The 21,033-nt window shown below is 44.0% G+C and overlaps 3 protein-coding genes across 8 annotated transcripts in view; all 3 read left to right on the top strand.

The window, feature by feature from the left end:
• Window positions 1–282: 282 nt before the first annotated feature.
• tagln3b (transgelin 3b) lies at window positions 283–5,125 on the top strand. Of its 4 annotated transcripts, none has more exons than XM_014159542.2 (6): window positions 283–1,580; window positions 1,884–2,033; window positions 2,388–2,683; window positions 2,923–3,097; window positions 3,539–3,641; window positions 3,754–5,125. In XM_014159542.2, the coding sequence occupies exons 3-6, from the start codon at window positions 2,504–2,506 to the stop codon at window positions 3,893–3,895; spliced, it is 600 nt and encodes a 199-aa protein (XP_014015017.1). In that variant the 5' UTR covers window positions 283–1,580; window positions 1,884–2,033; window positions 2,388–2,503; the 3' UTR covers window positions 3,896–5,125. The 4 variants fall into 4 exon arrangements, with proteins under 4 accessions (XP_014015017.1, XP_045558641.1, XP_014015018.1 ...); XM_045702685.1 differs by having other exon boundaries at window positions 2,385–2,683; XM_014159543.2 differs by lacking the exon at window positions 1,884–2,033.
• Window positions 5,126–6,538: 1,413 nt separating this feature from the next.
• c1qtnf9 (C1q and TNF related 9) lies at window positions 6,539–7,713 on the top strand. Its single transcript, XM_045701941.1, is given in 6 exon segments — window positions 6,539–6,725; window positions 6,836–6,892; window positions 7,004–7,314; window positions 7,317–7,452; window positions 7,455–7,625; window positions 7,628–7,713. Coding segments are annotated over 6 exon segments (948 nt in total).
• Window positions 7,714–8,301: 588 nt separating this feature from the next.
• spata13 (spermatogenesis associated 13) overlaps window positions 8,302–21,033 on the top strand; it is a 39,702-nt gene continuing 26,970 nt past the window's right edge. For all 3 annotated transcript variants that reach the window (XM_014159547.2, XM_014159546.2, XM_014159544.2), the window contains exon 1: window positions 8,302–8,902. In XM_014159547.2, the coding sequence (XP_014015022.2) occupies window positions 8,894–8,902 (9 nt within the window). In that variant the 5' untranslated portion in view covers window positions 8,302–8,893. The remainder of the gene's footprint in view (window positions 8,903–21,033) is intronic.

Below are 21,033 nucleotides of genomic sequence, written 5' to 3'. Positions count from 1 at the left end.
GAGGGGAGTGCAGGTCTCGTCTGTTACTGTGCATGCGGATATATGAGCTGTTATTGAGTTAATACAATCCACACAAACAACAAGCTCCGTCAAACTGCCTCCTATGCAGAAGCACTGTGACATCATAGTGTGATGCTCGGTCCTAACGAAAAGACTATCTCAAAATAGCAAAGTTAAGAGGAAACTTCAAATAAAGGTTGATACTATGAGCACCACATCCCAGAGGACCCATAGAATGTTCAAATAACCACCAGAGATTGCCTTGTTTAATGTATTTTCATAATATACATCCCATTGGTTTGGTGTAATGAAAGGCCTGGCCCTGTTGGAGCCAATTGATTAGCATGTTGTTGGTCATTGGACTGTGTTCAATGGGGCAGAAAGCCAGTCCTGCTGCAGCAGAAGCAGTAACTCTCTCTGATCCCCTAACTGCTGCTCTGACCTTTCACTCTTAGGCAGAATATATGCAATCAGTCACCTCGGCATCACAACACCAACCGGGTGACATCACTCAAACATATGCATGCATCAGGGAGTAAAAACATCCTGCCTGGGTTAAAGATCACTGAGTAACTGACTAATATGTAGAGACCTTGGCTGGAAATGCATACACACAGATACAGTGATGGTGAGAATACTACTGAAGTTATTTTAGCCTGACAGTCAAAGGGTACAGTAGTATTGCAATGATGTTATGTTCAAAAGCTTTTCTGATATTCAGACGTTCTAGAAAAGCATGAATCTCTATTTCCTGTATTTCAATGTTGTCTGGAGACTTTTTCCAGTCTGTGATGCATGCTGTCATATCAGTACTGTAGAGCACACAGCACCCAGCCTATCTTTCCAGATCTATCTGGTGTCCACTTCTGTAACTGTAACCCAATTAAAGCAGAGCAATGGCTCTCATTATTGAAACTGAGAGGCAACAGCCACTAACAGGCTGTTCTGTGCCTTTCAAATCTGCAGAAACATTTAACATAGATGTAAAGGTGGAAATATTCTGTTTCTCTTGTTCTGTAAATATTGATTCTGCGCTCCACCAGGTGTACTGTTGTAGCAGCAACTAATGAGGATCCTAATAAAATACTACATATGAGAGTAGTCAGGCCAAATACATCAACAATGAGAAGTGAACACTTTATGTCGTGTACCTTTTGGAAATCACCCATCCTTAGCTGACTGGGGCTGGGTTAGGGGAACAGGCCCTGCCGGACTCGCCTTGCCTTAGCTGGCTGGGGACTCGCCTTGCCTTAGCTGGCTGGGGACTCGCCTTGCCTTAGCTGGCTGGGGACTCGCCTTGCCTTAGCTGGCTGGGGACTCGCCTTGCCTTGCTGTCCACATCCTCTTGTTTCTGCTGTCCTGTCGCATTCTGTATGAGACATCTCGAGGGATCCTCCTCGTGGCGCCCGCACATATAAAACCAGTGGTGTGCAACTCCCGGACACTGAGTCCAGCCTCGCCCCACGCACGCGCCACCGCTTAATGGATGCTTCAGCAGTTCAGCATCCTCTGCCCCGACCAGCTCAGCGGAATTAACGGCACGACAGCTACCGGACAAAAGATCTCTCCTCTTCTTTATAGTAAGTGTGCCCAGAAACGTTCGTTTCAAAATATATATATATTTGTGGATTAATAATTAAACATCACTGCAAGTTTATTCAATTTCAAAGGGGCAATTACGAAAATTTGCATGACTAAAATATATAATCTGCCTTCCTAATTTCTAAATCAGTTTTATTATGAAAAAAGTTATGCTTTTTTTTCGCATTCATAGTTGGCTACATAATCAATGCAATGCGATTGCTTTTCGATTTTATGCTCAGCACGCACACAGTCTAGCCTACCATAGGCTACCTCATTAGAATGTGCGTGTCCCTGTGCAGGACGGGTGCCAAGGACCACACCCATTCCGGCAAGAGCTCTGGTTCTCTGGGGATGCGCCTGGTGCATGTCCTGTAAGGGACACAGTTGCCATTAGGGAGAAAGCAGAGGATGGAGTGTGAGGAAAGGACGTGAAATTAGGAAAACAACAGGTGATGCAGTTTATGATAGAAAAACGACGACAGGTAGACTAATGGTTAAAAGCGTTGGGCCAGTAACCGAAAAGTTCGAATCCCGAGCCGATTAGGTGAAAAACCTTTCATTGAGCAAGGCATTAAACCTAATTTATCCTTTAAGTCGGTCTGAAAAAGAGTGTATTTTAAATGACTAAAATGTTTAAAAAAAAATTAACAATGAAGAAATGCTGGCTCAGAATGAACAAAGTGACTTCTATGAAGCCTATGCATTATTTATGGCTCTGATGTCAATAACTGGACATTAATACAAGCATTATATTGCTTGACAATGTTCAGTTTTCTACATGATGTATTGTTTTTGTATAGCAGGTGCAGGCTGCCAGTGCTGAAACTGCTCCAGGGTGTTGGTCAGCAGAGCTGCAGACTACTTGTCTGTCTGTCTGTCTGTCTGTCTGTCTGTCTGGGTGAGCAGGACAGGAGGAGGAATGGCTAACAGGGGACCCAGTTACGGGCTGAGCAAGGAGGTGCAAGAGAAGATAGAGCTGAAGTATAATCTAGACTTGGAGGCCCGGCTGGTGGACTGGATCGTAGCTCAGTGTGGGGGGAACCTGGAGAGACCACAGCCAGGCAGACAGAACTTCCAGACATGGCTGATGGATGGAACAGTGAGTCTGCATGACAATGAACAAGCTCAATAAGATTGACTGGACTGCAGTCATTGATAAAGGACGATCGCTTATACAAGCTAACAATGAGACCAATTTATGCTTACCTCTGCTTTGTTTCTTTGTTTCTCTCTCCCTCTTTTCATTGACGAATATCTTCCTTTCTCCCTCTCTACTTATCTTCTTTATCCATGTATCTGTATTCCTGTTACTCCCCCGTTCTCTCCTCCTCCCTGTAGATTCTGTGTAGGCTCATCAATAGCCTGTACCCGCGTGGTAATGAGCCCATCAAGAAGATTCTGGAGACCCAGATGGCCTTTAAGCAGATGGAGAAGATCTCCCAGTTCCTGCAGGCTGCCGAGACCTACGGAGTCATCACCACAGACATCTTCCAGACCGTGGACCTGTGGGAAGGTGGGCTGCACGTTCACAGACACATATCATGTCTCCATACATCCATGTGACATTGACATGCATGTCCAATGACGGGGAGTCTCACAGTCTTGTCTCTGCTGAGCTCTTTCTGCCTGTACAGTACCTTCAATACTCGCATTACATTTACAAGAGCCTGTATAGTCTGGGAACCAGTCTGTTTCTGCTAACATTCCGCTCATTGTACTCCGTGTCATATGACACAGAGTGGCAGGAAGTGGAATGATAGCTAAACAGACTGGTACCCAGGCTATTTATAGTCCACTATATAGGTGATACTCCATGGAGACATTTAAAATACCTTTTGACATATGACTCAAGAGGTAGCTGTGTTTAAAGTTTGTTTTATTTGGAACCTGTTTGCCTGTTCTTTGCTGTCTGGGTGTGGTCCAGTGTTTGTGAGGACTGTTGCTATGGTTACAGGGAAGGACATGGCTGCTGTGCAGAGAACCCTGATGGCCCTAGGTAGTGTTGCCCTCACCAAGGACGATGGACATTACCGTGGCGACCGCGACTGGTTCCACAGGTAATGGACTGGCCACGACCCCTTACTTGGAAAACTCTGTTGCAGTGTTATCTGAATGTTGTGTGAGTGTTGTTCTATGTCTCAGCTGTCCTGCCTGTCCTGGTCTGTGTAGGAAAGCCCAGGGTTACCGGCGAGAGTTCTCTGAGGACCAGCTTCGTCAAGGCCAGAGTCTGATTGGTCTGCAGATGGGAAGCAACCGCGGGGCCTCTCAGTCCGGCATGACAGGCTACGGATCGCACCGCCAGATCATGTAGAGACACCTGCCAGCCGCTCAGCCAGCTGCCAGCCGCTCCCTCAGCATGGCTGTGTACTCCAGAAGAAAGCTCCATCACTCCCCTGGAACCTCATGATATGACCCAACCACTTTTCCCCTTTCCCCAGAAGCACTAGCAAATCACACGCGCACACACACACACAAGCTTTTACTGTTCATCCTCAATCCAAACAGAGTGCTCCTTATACCCCAACCACAATTCTATAGACCTCAGTGCTTTCTGCTTCCCCCACCCCCGCTCTCCATCCATATGGTCCCACTCTCTCCATCCATATGGTCCCACTCTCTCCATCCATATGGTCCCACTCTCTCCATCCATATGGTCCCACTCTCTCCATCCATATGGTCCCACTCTCTCCATCCATATGGTCCCACTCTCTCCATCCATATGGTCCCACTCTCTCCATCCATATGGTCCCACTCTCTCCATCCATATGGTCCCACTCTCTCCATCCATATGGTCCCACTCTCTCCATCCATATGGTCCTGCTAGCCATTCCCTTCAGTGGATGAAGTCTTCGTAATTCAGTCGGTACAGAGAACCCAAGATTGAAGTCATCCTTCTACAAAACAAGCAAATACTATTTTACACTTCTAACAAATATTACAGCACGACAACGTTATAGCATGTTACATATTTTAATTAGCTCTTTGTTTGTTTGTGTGTACAGTAGGTGTGTGAGTCATTGTATAGTCATTTGGGAGGGTTTGCTATACCTCATGAAAAGTTTAATGTGTAACCAAATGGAATTCAGTGAACGATGATGCCTCTGCTGTCTTGTGTCAATATGTGAAGACTTTGCGGTAACTTCTGTAACCAAATGACCATCACATTGTGCCTGGTTAATATAGTAAAGGGACCATAAACGATGCCTTGTATAAGAGATGCCACCCACCCTAATGCAGAGGAATCCATACACCTAAATTCAGTTCTGTTTTTGTACTAACATTCTGTGCTGTGCATGTATTACTTATGTATAATTGGTGTAATGTACTTGTATGTGTCCACTGTCCATGTGTGTTTCAGCCAATCCCATGATTGTTAAAGACCCACAGTATGAAAGCGACACTAGGATCATTTTGTTCTAGGCCTGATATTGCTTGAATGTATTTTTTCCCCCTTCAATATAATTTGTCATGTTTACATAAAAAAATATGTTTATATCTGAATCATTATGTGTAGAAAACATAATAAATAGGTGAAAACTGATTCTGGAATCGTGAATTATTTTTCTGATCTGTGAAATATACTAAAGTCATTGCTCTTGGACATCTAGATCCTTGGTTTTGTAATATATATCCCAATGGATTTCCAGCATCAGAAAAGTATACCAGACTTCTAAGGAATGCTATCTGTGAAGATAAGAGAATGTTGTTTAAAACAATCACTCTCCTAGGCATTCCGATGGGGGTAGGGACGGATGGAAAGGTCCTAGAACACTAGCAGGAAAGGTCAGAGTTTATGGCAATGGTCTAATTTATGCAGGCAAACATTTTAACAACATTGTTCTATTGATATTTCAGATATAGAAGATAAACACACGAGGTAACATCTCCCCATCCGGAGTGTCCCTAGTATTGTGTTCTGTTGCTAATGATTTCAGGCGCTAGCTAAGGGACATTTTATCCTACTTTGACAATAAAAATGAAATCCATTAGGACAAATTAGGCATCCAATATTAATCTTGCTCTTTATCCCTGATACCCCCTGTACATTTTCGTTTGATGACCTCATTCAAGAGGAGCTAGACAGCCGCTCAAATGACTGTGCAGATGTAATAACCACAGGCCAGCATTGAAATCCTGCATGTATTGCTACAGGGAAGCAATACGGAACACCACCATTTTGTTGCCTTGCTAACATCCCTATGGTGATAGATAATGTACTCCCAGCACAGTCCAAGCTGGTCAATACAAATCCAGAGAATGGGGAACGTTCTAGAAGGGAACAGGTGATGTGGAACGGTGAGGGCTGGACAGACAGAATAAGTAACCTTAAATAGCCGGGATGCTTATCAAACCAATGAGGTGGGTGGCTTAGTGATTTCACTAGCTTTTCAGTCCTTGGTAAAGTTTGTGTGGCCTTCTTTGGTGTCTTGGCTCTCCAAACATTCAGCTGTCTCCTGTCACGCCCTGACCATAGAGAGCCCTTGGTTCTCTATGGTATTTAGGTCAGAGCGTGACTAGGGGGGTGTTCTAGTCATTCTATTTCTATGTTGGTGAGATGTATGGTTCCCAATTAGAGGCAGCTGGTAATCGTTGCCTCTAACTGGGGATCATATTTAGGAAGCCCTTTCTCCAACCTGCTTTGTGGGATATTGTTTCAGTTAGTGCCTATGTGCGTGCTGTACTTCACGTTCGTTGGATTTTTGTTGTTTCACTGTGAATTAAAATTATGTGGAACTCAACTCACGCTGCGCCTTGGTCCGCTCTGTACGATGATCGTGTCATCTCCACCGCTCAGTTAATATGCATGTGTGTGTCTGTGCATGTATGTGTGTGAATGTGTGGGTATGCATTGGACATAATGCTTTGCGCTGGATTACCCCACTCTTCTGTCTTGAGCATCTAGTGCTGAGAATGCTCAATTGGAAGTCTTTGAAGCATTGGCCCTTGTGGGCCCATGATGGGGGTCAGACTCAGAGTCGCTCTCTTGCTCCTCCTGCTGGCTGTGAGTTGCATAGCACATGAAGAATTCAAGAAGAACTGATGTGTTTGTGAATACCCAGGAATACCAGGAGACCCAGGCCACAACGGAATGTCAGGCCGAGATGGACGAGACGGGTTCAGAGGTGACAAGGGAGACCGAGGTAAGACAATGGCACAACCTCCTCAGTTATATAAGTCTCAATTAAAACCAGCCATTCTGGTCCCACACTGATGCATTTTTGAAAGTTCATGGTCATTTTATTAATTAAAGGGGAAATCAGCATCACCGGACCAAAAGGACAGAGTGGCCCCAAAGAAGACAAGATGAGCAGGGTGAGACTGTATTTTATTTTATAATGAAAATACTTTGTACAGTTATCACCACTGGCTTTCTCTGACAAGCAATATTGACATAATTTCTTTATCCTTGTATCTGCAGGTACGGCTGGCCTGGCAGGAAAAAAGGGAAAATGGGGTGAGAATGGAGAGAAGGGGCCACCGGGGAAGATGGGGCCCCAAGGAGACTCAGGGAACATGGGCCTCAAGGAGATCGGGTTACCAGGACCCCAGGGGCCAAAAGGGGATTTGGGGCCTCTGGGACCTGAAGGCCAGAAGGGGGAGATCGGGTTCCAGGGGGAGCGAGGCATCCAAGGGCCCTTGGGACCCCCAGGACGACCAGGTTCGAAGGGAAACCTCGGCCCCCCAGGGTTCAAAGGCAACATTGGTTACGACGGAGAGCAAGGGAATCGGACGGCGAGACAGGGGACAAGGGGGAGAAGAGGTACACATCCCTTATCCCAAAAAGTGCGTTCTCAGTCGGTTTAACCGAATACAACAAACTCCCACCGGCGAACTTGCCGATCAAGTTCGACAAGGTGATCTACAACAGGCTAGGGCCTACTACTTCACCTACCACATCACTGTGTTCTCCCGTAATGTAAAAGTAGCATTAGTGAGAAACGGGGTGAAGGATAACTACATGAGCAGTGAGTAGTTATCCACACCATGAATAACTACACGATCAGGGGCTGTCCTGCACCTGGAGAAGGGGGACAAAGTGTGGCTGGAGGAGAGCTCTTTAACGGGCTGTTTGCTGATGAAGATGATGATAGAACCTTCTCTGGGGTCCTGCTCTTCGGTGCAGATTAGGCCCACATGAGTCAGTGAATTTGCTCATGGAATGTTATGTGGGAAAATATTACCACCTGCTATAGATGAATGTAATAGCCTACAGTAATAAAACATGTTTTAATCAAATATGAATATAAATTACGTTTTGTAATATTTTGATGCTACAGCTGATATAGCCTATTATTTAAGATCATATCTCCTCTGATAACTCACCAATCTATGACAGATTTCATGTGACAAGTGTTATTGTATCTTGTTTGATTTCAATACCATAATATACACTTAAAAAACCCATTGACTCTCTTTAATTTACTACTCCTGTGTACAATGTAATATGCTGGCTACAATATTCAGAAATCAATGTGTGCCAATAGGCTGTATCAGCTGGTGTAATGTCATGACTTCCTGGGTGCGGGAAGATTAGAAAACAGGATGAGCTTCGCAATACCACAAACTGGAAAATCCTGTACTTTTTAAAAAGGCATTGCCAGAAAAGACGTCCAAAGACGTTAGCACTAAAATATATAATACACGGGCTGTTTTTTCTCAATGGAGCGCAACCTGTTATGGGCGTACTTTACTGCAGTGTTCACGTTCTGTTTAACTTGGCTCTCGGCGGTGAGGGCCTCTTGCGGTCAGACCACAAAATCAGTGCAAAACGTCCTTTGAGTAAATGTGGAACGCAAACTCCGCCCCCAAGCAATCACTGCAACAAGTGCACCGATGCCCCCCGGTAACGACAGCTCGAGCTCCAAAGAATCGACCAGCCTCTCACACTTGAGTACCAACGGATTTCTGAGTTTGTTTGAACCACTTTTATCATTTATCCACTTGCATAGCCAACGGCGGATGCTTACTTGCCCGAAACCTTTCACAAATGGAGCTTTCCGTTTTGTGAATATTTTAGAACTTCCCAGTTAGCTAACTGATGTTAGCCTACTGTTTCATGTTGCAAGGAGCGAAGTTAGCCAATTGTCTCGAGATCTTGCAAGCCAGTTTAACCAGCAGCAGTAGCCTGCTACTTCCGACATGTTTTCGTGTGTAATCATCGATTATAGGACCCAGCAGACCTTTGGACTTAAGTAGCTAGCTTGCTAACTAACCATTTTAGTAAAGCGTTGACCGAGGATGGCTAACTAATGAACAAAAACAGCTGCTCTGTTGATGAGAAATATCGGTGGCACAGAACAACACGACCATGAGAAGGGTAAGCAAATGTGACCAACTTGCAGTTCAATGTAATATAAATTGTTCCATTGTAAAAAAAAAAAAATCTACGGCTTACATCAAACTGGTTAACTTTTTATTTGTAGGATTTAAATGTCATTCAGTCAATATTGATCAATTTCGTTTGGGTTCTAGCTTTGGTTTGTTTCTGTAACGTTAACGAAGAAAATAGGGGGGCTATTGTAGTGCATTACTCCCCCGGTTGTTATAGTGATGTGGGGGATGCCAGGCACTTCTATAGAGGGGTGGGTGGGTGGGGGCTCGGTCAACTACAAGGTAAGAGGTTTATGGCGAAAACATAAGTTAATTAAAAGCACAAATAAATAAGCACTTTTTCCTCGGGGTTGTTTCGCTGGCTTACGCGGAAGAACCGTAACATAATCGCCTTTAACCTGTCATTCTCCAGCTCTTTTTCATTTGAAAAATTCCCTGTTAATTATACTTCCTTTTCAGTATGGATTTGTAACAGTAGTAGATTGTTTCCCACTGAATGACATCTTTGTAGACTCGCAAACCCAACTATCACGCGCCCGTACACCAGGGAGATGGAACCACAGAACGGTTCTAACTGTATAGATGGAGAGCTTTATTTAACTAGGCAAGTCCCATTCAGGTCAGGTCTCATATCTGTTGTTAGGTAGTCTATCTGAACATATCACACAAACTTAGCTTTTTCATTCCGGTGTTCCAGTATCCATATATTAACACTGGTATATAGGAGACAGTTTCTGTTTTACACACTTGTAAATCCACCGTGTCACAGCAGTGGGACTTATATGGATCTTTGTGATTGTCCAACTTTGTTTGAACTTTGCCTCATAAATGCTCATGTCCATGGTCTCAGAGAAACTTATGGGTAATTCCGTGGGAAAGTCAACCTGAGCATCCACAAGTAACTTTTGTCATTTCCGAATGAAACCATAATTCTTCATATTGTTAAGTTCAAACTTTATTTGAAACATTTAAGTAGGAAATTGTATGAATTTTGACCATTACAAAGTATTGTAGCATACCAAGTCTCAAATGCTTTTCAGTCAAACATATTTCATGTCTTTTAGAACAGCCTCAGAGCTTGTTTTTCCTCTCACAGCTGTTCCCCAGCGTTAGTTATGAAGATCAGCTGTTAATGAAGCAATACAAACCTTAAGCACAACGCAATGCAGAGTGCCTGTATACAGCCCTTAGCCGGGGTATATTGGCCATATGCCACAAGCCCCCGAGGTGCCTTATTGCTATTATAAATTGGTTACCAATGTAATTGGAACAGTAGAAATAAATGTTTTGTTATACCCGTGGTAATCCGTCTGATATACCATGGCTTTCAATATACCACGGCTTTCCAATCAGCATTCAGGGCTTGAACCAGTTTATAATTGTATATAGCCCACTCCTGTAGAATGCTGTTACTGTCTTGTTAGGTCAGATATGTGTGTTTAGCATTCCTACATGTCCTAGTGTTCATATTAGCGTTTTGTCCTCTGAGCTTGGTGTTGGATTTCCCATTCAGGGCGTTCTGACAGACCACAGACAGTAGGATATCAGGTGCATGTGTGAACGAGATGGAGAAAGTGGGTGACACCCTCTACCCAATACCTGGCTTCCCACGGTCAAGAGGGGGAGGGGCGTGGTCTCTCTCGGTATGCCCTCTGTCATAAGAAAAGGAATTGGGTCATTGTGAGATATGACTTCAATAAGCAACATGTGCTTATTCAGGGGGGTGCAGTGTTACAGAACATTCAGACAGAAATGGCTATGTTGTGGAGATAAAATAAAAATTGAACTTTGCTATGGAAAATAGTCAATTGTGTCAGCTGCTCTATACTGGACATTTCTATCGGCAGCATCTTGAAACATTTAGGAGTAGGCTACTGCTTGGATGCAGGCCTGAGCTAGTCGCTAGTCAGATTCCTTAAATCACCCCAAATGGCAAACAACTGGGCAATAAGAGATTGTGCCGTGTATATAGAGATTAGTGAATCTGCCCTGTCCAGGCTTAGGCTGATTCTTGTGAACAAGCACATAGACAAGGCTGCCAGTGCCCTATCTTTGGAAATCACTTCCTCAGAATTTAGACGTGATTCTATATAGGCTAAAAGATAAAAGATGACTTGAAGACATTTTAACAGTTATAAAGGGTAGACTGTGATGGGAGGAAAGTGAATTATTTGATCTTTCCCTCCCTGATAGTAGCTAGAGCACTCTACTATATACATAATTAGCAGACGCTCTCTGTGAACTAGATTCCATGTATAGATGGCGTCCAAAGATCTTGTTTTCTGAGTATACTTTATATAGCCTAGAAACACATGGTTCTAAATTCCATATGATTTTACATGGATGCACCAATATGGCAGAATATTTAAATGATCCATTCCAATAAGCTGGAGTCTAGAGTTGTTTTTCAGTAGCTGTAGAGTGCAGTACTCCCTCTGGCTGTAGAAACTCATAAGGTTGGGTTGTTGTTGGTATGGGCTTAAGAGGTTAAGAAACAGATTGTAATTTTGGTGCGCATAGTAAGGAGTCATGAGTGCATTCAGGTGTGTTCCGTGCCAAATCTTCTTCACAATAGACAAACGGGCTTGTTCTGTTCCGGAAAACCCAGGGTATGACACAATGTCATCTTGTAGTGTACATCAAACATAGTGATTATAAACGTTGACACTGCATATGACATGAGTTTTATGATGTGGAAATGTGAAGTGCACATTTGGACTCACGGGTGTTTGGCTTGCTTGAATGACATCAAAGCGGTATTTATTATAATCCTCAACATCTCATCTTATAAAATGCATTGAGTTCTCTTAATTTACAGCATTTCCTCACCAAGACAAAAAACATCTGTCAGTCAAAACTCATACAGTGCTGTGAAGCGCAGAGCCTGAGCTCTGATGTCATTTATGGCATGTTACTGTACAGCCACTGTGCTCCAATTTAGGAGCTTATCAATGCCCAAATCTGCCATTTTTGAACTTGTATATGAGTACGAGTGTAAAGGGTTAATAGATCAATAAGAAAGTGTTCCAAACCTCTCTGCCAATAACAGCTAGTTTTCAGTTTGCTCTTTGCTAAGAAACTATTTTTGTTTCTTTTTGACCATTTTAATTGAAATCAACCACAGTGAGGTACTTAAAAACCTCTTAAGGTTTGAACCCTTTTTTTCAATTTCTGCCTAAAATGACATACCCAAATCTAACTGCCTGTAGCTCAGGACCTGAAGCAAGGATATGCATATTCTTCATACCATTTGAAAGGAAACAATTTGAAGTTTGTGGAAATGTGAAATGAATGTAGGAGAATATAACACATTTAGATCTGGTAAAAGTTAATACAAAGAAAAACCATGTGTTTTTTGTACCATCATCTTTGAAATGCAAGAGAAAGGCCATAATGTATTATTCCAGCCCAGGTGCAATTTAGATTTTGGCCACTATATGGTAGCAGTGTATGTGCAAAGTTTTAGACTGATCCAACGAACCATTGCATTTCTGTTCAAAATGTTGTATCAAGACTGCCCAAATGTGCTTAATTGGTTTGTTAACTCATTTTCAAGTTTCATGACTGTGCACTCTCCTCAAATGATAGCATGGTATTATTTCACTGTAATAGCCACTGTAAAATGGAGAGTGCAGTTAGATTAACATAAATTTAAGCTTTCTGCCAATATCAGATATGTCTAATTTTCATGTTACTTAGAACCTCATGCTAATCGCATTAGCCTACGTTAGCTCAACCATCCCGCGGGGGACCCACTGATCCTGTAGAGGTTTTGTTGCCCAGAAATGATTTGATATTGAGATAAAATACGGCTGCATTGGACCGTTAAGGCAAACCAATGAGCACATTGCACACAACGGGGGCAATTAAACAATAATGTGCTCAAAGGAACAATATAACAGGAACATAAACAGAAAACATCCATAGTAAAGGAAAAGGTAAGAAATAACTGAACTGATACTAACACGGAATACGACAGGTAGGTTTGTCAGGCTGCCACTGTTTCTCTTCAGGTGAGGCCATTTAAAGGTAGAGTGGATGTGGCAGAAGTCCCACCTCTGGAACAGGAAGTGGATGGGATTGGTTGGTGGGAAAGTCTGTGAGTGGGTGGAATTTCCCAAACTGGTCGAAAGGCTTCTCTGACTCGGACTATACAGTGCCTTCAGAAAGTATTCACACCCCTGGACTTTGTCCATATTTTGTTGTCTTACAGCCTAAATTGATTAAATGTAGATTAAATGTAGATGGGTGTTTTTTTCTTCAATGGCCTACACACAATACCCCATAATGTCAAAATGGAATCCTGTTTTTTTTCATTTTTTTTCTTCAAATTAATAGAAAATGAAAAGCTGAAATGTCTTGAGTCAATAAATATTCAACCCTTTTGTTATGGCAAGCCTAAATAAGTTCAGGAGCAAATTTGCTTAAAAAGTCACATAAGTTGCGCACTCGGTGTGCAATAATGTGTAACATGATTTTTGAATGATTACCTCATCTCTGTACCCCACACATACAACTATCAGTAAGGTCCCTCAGTTGAGCAGTGAATTTCAAACAGATTCAACCATAAAGACCAGGGAGGTTTTCCAATGCCTCTTAAGGTAGGGCACCTATTGATAGATTTAAAAAAAAGGGGAAAAAAGACATTGAATATTCTTTTGAGCATGGTGAAGTTATTACACTTTGGATGGTGTGTCAATACACCCAGTCATTACAAAGATAAATGTCCTTTAATGGCTTTGATAGGAGAACTGAGGATGGATCAACAACATTGTAGTTACTCCACAATACTAACCTAATTGACAAAGTGAAAAGAAGGAAGGAAGCCTATACAGAATAAAAATATTTTAAAAAATGCATACTTTTTGTAAAACTGCTAAAAGTGTTTGCCCCAAGCAACATAACACATTCATATTTTCAAGCATGGTGGTAGCTGCATCATGTTATGGGTATGCTTGTCATCGGCAAGGACTACATAGTATTTATGATAAGTAACGAATAGAGCTAAGCACAGGGAAAAGCTGGTTGTCTGCTTTCAGACTGGGAGACAAATTCACATTTCAGCAGGACAATTTGAGGCTAAAATTCAAGGCTAAATCTACATTGAAGTTGCCTTCCAAGACGACCTTGAATGTTCCTGAGTGGCCTAGTTACACAACAAAATGTGGAATAAATCAAGAGGTATGAATACTTTCTGAAGACTTGTTTGCCATAGAGGAAACCCTGATTAATCCTGGGAGAGGAACATACACAAACACATGCTGAATGGGGCTTGGTGTAGGGAGCCATCTGTGTTTCCTTTAACTCACTCACACACACAGAACCACTCCATGTGTAGTCCACTTAGGTCTGTTTTAAAAAAAAATATTTAACCTTTTAACTAGGCAAGTGAGTTAAGAACAAATTCTTATTTACAATGACCCCCTACCGGGGAACAGTGTGTTAACTGCCTTGTTCAGGGGCAGAATGACAGATTTTTACCTTGTCAGCTCTGGGATTCGATCCAGCAATCTTTCAGTTACTGGCCCAACGCTCTAACCACTTGCCGCCCCTGTTTCATGCCCGATGGTCTCATACGTATCAGCGTGGCTAACATGGAAGGTCTCCTACATGCGTATCAGCGTGGCTAACATGGAAGGTCTCCTACATGCGTATCAGCGTGGCTAACATGGAAGGTCTCCTACATGCGTATCAGCGTGGCTAACATGGAAGGTCTCCTACATGCGTATCAGCGTGGCTAACATGGAAGGTCTCCTACATGCGTATCAGCGTGGCTAACATGGAAGGGATACAAAGAATAAACAATTTGCATACTTTCACTAGTTCAGTCGGTTTTTAGTGTTTTTTAATACGTTATTTTTCCTGAACATGTTTGTCTCTGGTCAGGACAGCACTGATGAGCCTGGCTAGCTAGATTCGATCACTCAGCTAAGCGGACGACTAGTAAAATGAGCAGCTTACCAAAGAATGGCTGTGCTAGTGCTTTTGGCCAATTCTGTCTGGGTCCCATGGCTTAGCTACCAAAATGAGAGAAACCGCTAGAGAAGTGGCTTTCCCTTGATATTCTCTGTCTAGACGTCTATTTAGTTTAACTCTCCGTTCATCTCTGCCCAATTAGCTTGAACTTGGCCCGGGGCAGGACATACGTTGGCTCTGTGAAGCTGAATTGGGGGCTGGAGTTCACTAATGATTATATGTTTATGACCCCTTACATAAGGCTGTGACTTTATCAGCCCAAAGGGAAGGGAGTTGATGACCAAGAGAATGCCTGCCTGAGTGCCCGTCCCACGCGTCTGTCCGTCCCCTACTGTGTGTGGGGGGTGCACATGTATACTGAGTAGGCCTTGACAGTGTCTTCTGAAGTATGTGGTAAATGTGCATGTCTTTCAGTTTGTGTGACCCCAGCCCTCCTCTCTCTGGGAGTCTAATCTGAGGCTGGCTCCAGCTGGCAGTCGTGTGGGGGGCTACTCTTCTCTCCTCTCTCTTAATTAACTCGGGGCCTGAGAGCCAGAGCACCACTAGCTCCCAGACTTCACTTGCAACCACACAGGAACACTGACCTGACCTGGAAAGGTAGCCCCAGAGAACCACTCGCATTCAGCTTCCATATTGTTCAAGCATATCTTAAATGGCCTGCATAATGCTGTACTACAGTTGAAGTCGGAAGTTTACATACACTTAGGTGGGAGTCATTAAAACTAGTTTTTCAACCACTCCACAAATTTCTTGTTAACAAACTATAGTTTTGGCAAGTCGTTTAGGACATCTACTTTGTGCATGACACAAGTCATTTTTCCAACGATTGTTTACAAACAGATTATTTCTCTTATAATTCACTGTATCACAATTCCAGTGGGTCAGAAGTTTACATACACTAAGTTGACTGTGCCTTTAAACAGCTTGGGAAATTCCAGAAAATTATGTCATGGCTTTAGAAGCTTCTGAAAGGCTAATTGACATAATTTGAGTGAATTGGAGGTGTACCTGTGGATGTATTTCAAGGCCTACCTTCAAACTCAGTACCTCTTTGCTTGACATCATGGGAAAATCAAAAGAAATCAGCCAAGACCTCAGATTTTTTTTTTTGAGACCTCCACAAGTCTGGTTCATCCTTGGGAGAAATTTTCAAATGTCTAAAGGTACCATGTTCATCTGCACAAACAATAGTATGCAAGTATAAACACCATGGGACCACGCAGCCGTCATACCTGCCCCTTGAAGCAGATGCGTTCTGTCCCCTAGAGATACTTTGGTGCGAAAAGTGCAAATGAATCCCAGAACAACAGCAAAGGACCTTGTGAAGATGCTGGAGGAAATGGGTACAAAAGTATCTATATCCACAGTAAAACGAGTCCTATATCAACATAACCTGAAAGGCTGCACAGCAAGGAAGAAGCCACTGCTCCAAAACCACCATTAACCTCTATGGGCTAGGTGGGACGTTAGCGTCCCACTCTATTCAACAGCCAGTGGAATCGCGTGGCGCAAAATACAAATACCTCAAATGCTATAACTTCAATTTCTCAAACATATGACTATTTTACACCATTCGAAAGATAAGACTCTCGTTAATCCAACCACATTGTCTGATTTCAAAAAGGCTTTACAGCGAAAGAAAAACATTAGATTATGTCAGGAGAGTACCCAACCAAAAATAATCACACAGCCATTTTCAAAGCAAGCATATATGTCACATAAACCCAAACCACAGCTAAATGCAGCACTAACCTTTGATCTTCATCAGATGACACTCCTAGGACATGTTATACAATACATGCATGTTTTGTTCAATCAAGTTCATATTTATATCAAAAACCAGCTTTTTACATTAGCATGTGATGTTCAGAACTAGCATACCCACCAAAAACTTCTGGTGAATTTACTAAATTACTCATCATAAACGTTGACAAAATACATAACAATTATTTTAAGAATTATAGATACAGAACTCCTTTATGCAATCGCTATGTCAGATTTTAAAATAGCTTTTCGGCGAAAGCACATTTTGCAATATTCTGAGTACATAACTCGGCCATCACAGGCTAGCTATTCAGACACCCGCCAACTTCGGGGCTCACTAAACTCAGAATTACTATTAGAAAAATTTGATTACCTTTGCTGTTCTTCGTCAGAATGCACTCCCAGGACATATCCAAATACCTCCGTTTTGTTCGTGTGTTCAGGTCACTATCCAAAGGGTAACGCGCAAGCGCATTTCGTGACAAAAAATGTCAATGTTCCTTTACCATACTTAGAAGCATGTCAAACGCTGTTTAAAATACATTTTTATGCTATTTTTCTCGTAAAATAGCGATGATATTCCAACCGGACAACGTTGTATTCATTCAAAGAGGGAAAGAAAAAAATGGCAAGGTCTCGTGAACGTGCATCTCCAGTCTCCACTGACAAACTCTGCTGCTGTTATCTGCCCAGAGACAGGAGACGCGTCAATCCGCTTTCTGAAGGCTTTAGAGAGCCAATGGAAGCCTTAGAAAGTGTCACGTAACAGCACATATACTGTAATTTCGATAGAGATGCAACAGAAGGACTACAAATTGTCAGAGAGGCCACTTCCTGCTTGGAATCTTCTCAGGTTTTTGCCTGCCATATGAGTTCTGTTATACTCACAGATGCCATTCAAACAGTTTTAGAAACTTTAGTGTTTTCTATCCAAATCTATATTCTCGTTTCTGGGCAAGAGCAGGAACCTGTTTAAATCGGGTACTTTTTTTATCCGGCCGTGAAAATACTGCCCCCTAGCCCAGACAGGTTAAAAAAGCCTGACTACGGTTTGCAACTGCACATGGGGACAAAGATTGTACTTTTTGGAGAAATGTCCTTTGGTCTGATGGAACAAAAATAGAACTGTTTGGCCATAATGATCATCGTTATGTTTGGAGGAAAAAGGGGTGGCTTGCAAGCCGAAGAACACCATCCCAACCGTGAACCACGGGAGTGGCAGCATCATGTTGTGGGGGTGCTTTGCTGCAGGAGGGACTGGTGCACTTCACAAAATAGATGGCATCATGAGGAAGGAAAATTACGTGGATATATTGAAGCAACATCTCCAGACATCAGTCAGGAAGTTAAAGCTTGGTCGCAAATGGGTCTTCCAAATGGACAATGACCCCAAGCATACTTCCAAAGTTGTGGCAAAATGGCTTAAGGACAACAAAGTCAAGGTATTGGAGTGTCCATCACAAAGCCCTGACCTCAATCCCATTGAAAATTTGTGGGCAGAACTGAAAAAGCTTGTGCGAGCAAGGAGGCCTAGAAATCTGACTCAGTTACACCAGCTCTTTCAGGAGGAATGGGCCAAAATTCACCCAACTTATTGTGGAAGGCTACCCGAAACGTTTGACCCAAGTTAAACAATTTAAAGGCAATGCTACCAAATACTAATTGAGTGTGTAAACTTCTGACCCACTGGGAATGCGATGAAAGAAATAAAAGCTGAAATAAATAATTCTCTCTACTATTATTCTGACATTTCACATTCTTAAAATAAAGTGGTGATCCTAACTGACCTAAAACAGGCAATCTTTACTAGGATTAAATGTCAGGAATTGTGAAACTGAGTTTAAATGTATTTGGATAAGGTGTATGTAAACTTCCAACTTCAACTGAATGTACTAGTTGTACTAAGAGGGTAGAGTAGCTGCCAGTACGGTAGGAGCTAGCCAACAGGTTCCACTGTCCTACGTAGCTTATTGTGCTAGCCAGGGTAAAACTACACACTATAAATTGGCAGATCTCTAGATTATAAGTACTGGCAGTAACTCGAACTCCTTTGAAACAGAACCCTATGATGTATCGTGCCAAATAAAGCAGGTCCCAACTGGGCTGTGGATGTTGGCACCAGGCTGAGAGAGAAGCCATAGGGGTATTGTGCAAGGTAGTGGAGCGGGTGGTAGAGTAGGAAGATAAGGTGAGTATGATGTATTGCATTGATAGAGGACTGCCTTGGTGTGCCCTTTCAGTGCTAGAGTAGTCTCTTTCATTCCCCAACCTTGTCTTACTTAGGGCTGCCGATATGGACACAATATCATGTCACGTTATTTGTCACATTTTTGGAGGTATTTCATGTTTTTGAAAAACACATGTTCTAAATATGCTTTCTCATTAGTTCATGACCCTAGTGTGACAACACATATATTATAAGGGATTTCAATGGGGCTTTCTCCATTTATACGGTTCAATCCAACTCCAAACAAAAATCATTTTCAGCATTTATACATTTCTGCATTTCCTTCACTTTTACTATCATTTCCCACACTGTTTCACACAGCATGATATGGGCAAAAACATCTAGACCTAGTTCATTGGTTAACTGTTGGAATCATGGAAATATAGTGATTATTCTAATTCTATAGTTTGAATATAGTGGGAAGCACCTAGAACACATTGTTTGACATGACAGCGAATTAATAAACCAGGGAGGAATTATTGACCATTTCGAAATTTCACTTTGTATTCTACTATTCTAACTCTACAGTAAGTTGAGACCCCAACTGAGTTCATTTTTCTAATGATAATTGTTCCTGTTTTTGGAAATTGGTCTCGCGGCCCTCCACCAGTTGCCCATCCCTGTGCTACAGAGAGTGGAAAAGCTCAGTGCGAGTCTGTGCCAGACAAAGGCAGTCAAATCAATCACATTCGGTACTGAAATGCCCAGTTTATATGTCCTGAAATATAGCCATTAAGTCTGTATTTGATTACAGGTTCAGAGCTACTGTGAGATCAACTGAGTCAGTGTGAAATGTGGAGGGGAAGAAATGGAGAAGAGTGTGGAGGGAGGGGAGAGTGTGGAGGGAGGGGAGAGTGTGGAGGGAGGGGAGAGTGTGGAGGGAGGGGAGAGTGTGGAGTGTGGGGGGAGGGGGAGAGGAGTGGGGAGGGAGGGGAGTGTGGAGGGAGGGAGTGGAGTGGGGGAGGGGGAGAGGGGAGTGTGGAGGGAGAGGAGTGGGGGGAGGGGGAGAGGGGAGTGTGGAGGGAGAGGAGGGGAGGTGGAGGGAGGGATTGAGAGGAGTGGAGTGGTGGGGAGAGGTGGAGAGGAGGGAGGGAGAGGAGTGGGGAGGGAGAGAGGAGTGGGGAGGGAGGGGGACGGAGGGAGAGAAGTGTGGGAGTGGGGAGGGAGGGAGAGGAGTTTTGGAGGGAGGGAGAGGAGTTTTGGAGGGAGGGAGAGGAGTGTGGAGGGAGAGGAGTGTGGAGGGAGGGAGAGGAGTGGGGAGGGAGAGGAGTGGAGGGGAGGGAGAGGAGTGTGGGAGTGGGGAGGGAGAGAGGAGTGTGGAGGGAGGGAGAGGGGAGTGTGGAGGGAGGGGAGTGTGGAGGGAGGGGAGAGGGGAGTGTGGAGGGAGGGGGAGAGGAGTGTGGAGGGAGGGGGACGCGGGAGAGAAGTGTGGGAGTGGGGAGGGAGAGGAGTTTTGGAGGGAGGGAGAGGAGTTTTGGAGGGAGGGAGTGTGGAGGGAGGGAGTGGAGGGAGTGGGGAGGGAGGGGAGAGGAGTGGGGAGGGAGAGGAGGGAGGGGGAGTGTGGGAGTGGGGAGGGACGGAGAGGAGTGTGGAGGGAGGGAGAGGAGTGGGGAGGGAGAGAGGGGAGTGTGGAGGGAGGGGGGAGAGGAGTGTGGAGGGAGGGAGAGGAGTGTGGAGGGAGGGAGAGGAGTGGGGAGGGAGGGGAGTGTGGAGGGAGAGGAGTGGGGAGGGAGAGAGAGGAGTGTGGGAGTGGGGAGGGAGAGAGGAGTGTGGAGGGAGGGAGAGGGAGGTGGAGGAGGGGAGTGTGGAGGGAGGAGAGGGGAGTGTGGATGGAGGGGGAGAGGAGTGTGGAGGGAGGGGGACGGAGGGAGAGAAGTGTGGGAGTGGGGAGGGAGGGAGAGGAGTTTTGGAGGGAGGGAGAGGAGTTTTGGAGGGAGGGAGTGTGGAGGGAGGGAGTGGAGGGAGTGGGGAGGGAGGGGAGAGGAGTGGGGAGGGAGGGGAGAGGAGTGGGGAGGGAGAGGAGGGAGGGGAGTGTGGGAGTGGGGAGGGACGGAGAGGAGTGTGGAGGGAGGGGGACGGAGGGAGGGGAGTGTGGGAGTGGGGAGGGAGAGAGGGGAGTGTGGAGGGAGGGGAGAGGGAGAGAGGGGAGT

The sequence above is a fragment of the Salmo salar genome, chromosome ssa19 (assembly GCF_905237065.1).
Source record: "Salmo salar chromosome ssa19, Ssal_v3.1, whole genome shotgun sequence".
In the NCBI taxonomy this organism is placed as follows: domain Eukaryota; kingdom Metazoa; phylum Chordata; class Actinopteri; order Salmoniformes; family Salmonidae; genus Salmo; species Salmo salar.
This window is presented reverse-complemented; position numbering and strand designations above follow the sequence as displayed.

What these genes read in the sequence shown, in the direction of transcription:
- tagln3b (XM_014159543.2), top strand. Translation starts at nt 2,504, where the DNA reads ATGGCTAACAGGGGACCCAGTTACGGGCTGAGCAAGGAGGTGCAAGAG. An exon ending in CATGGCTGATGGATGGAACA is followed by an intron (nt 2,684 to 2,922) that starts GTGAGTCTGCAT and finishes TCCTCCCTGTAG; the next exon opens with ATTCTGTGTAGGCTCATCAA. An exon ending in GACCGCGACTGGTTCCACAG is followed by an intron (nt 3,642 to 3,753) that starts GTAATGGACTGG and finishes TGGTCTGTGTAG; the next exon opens with GAAAGCCCAGGGTTACCGGC.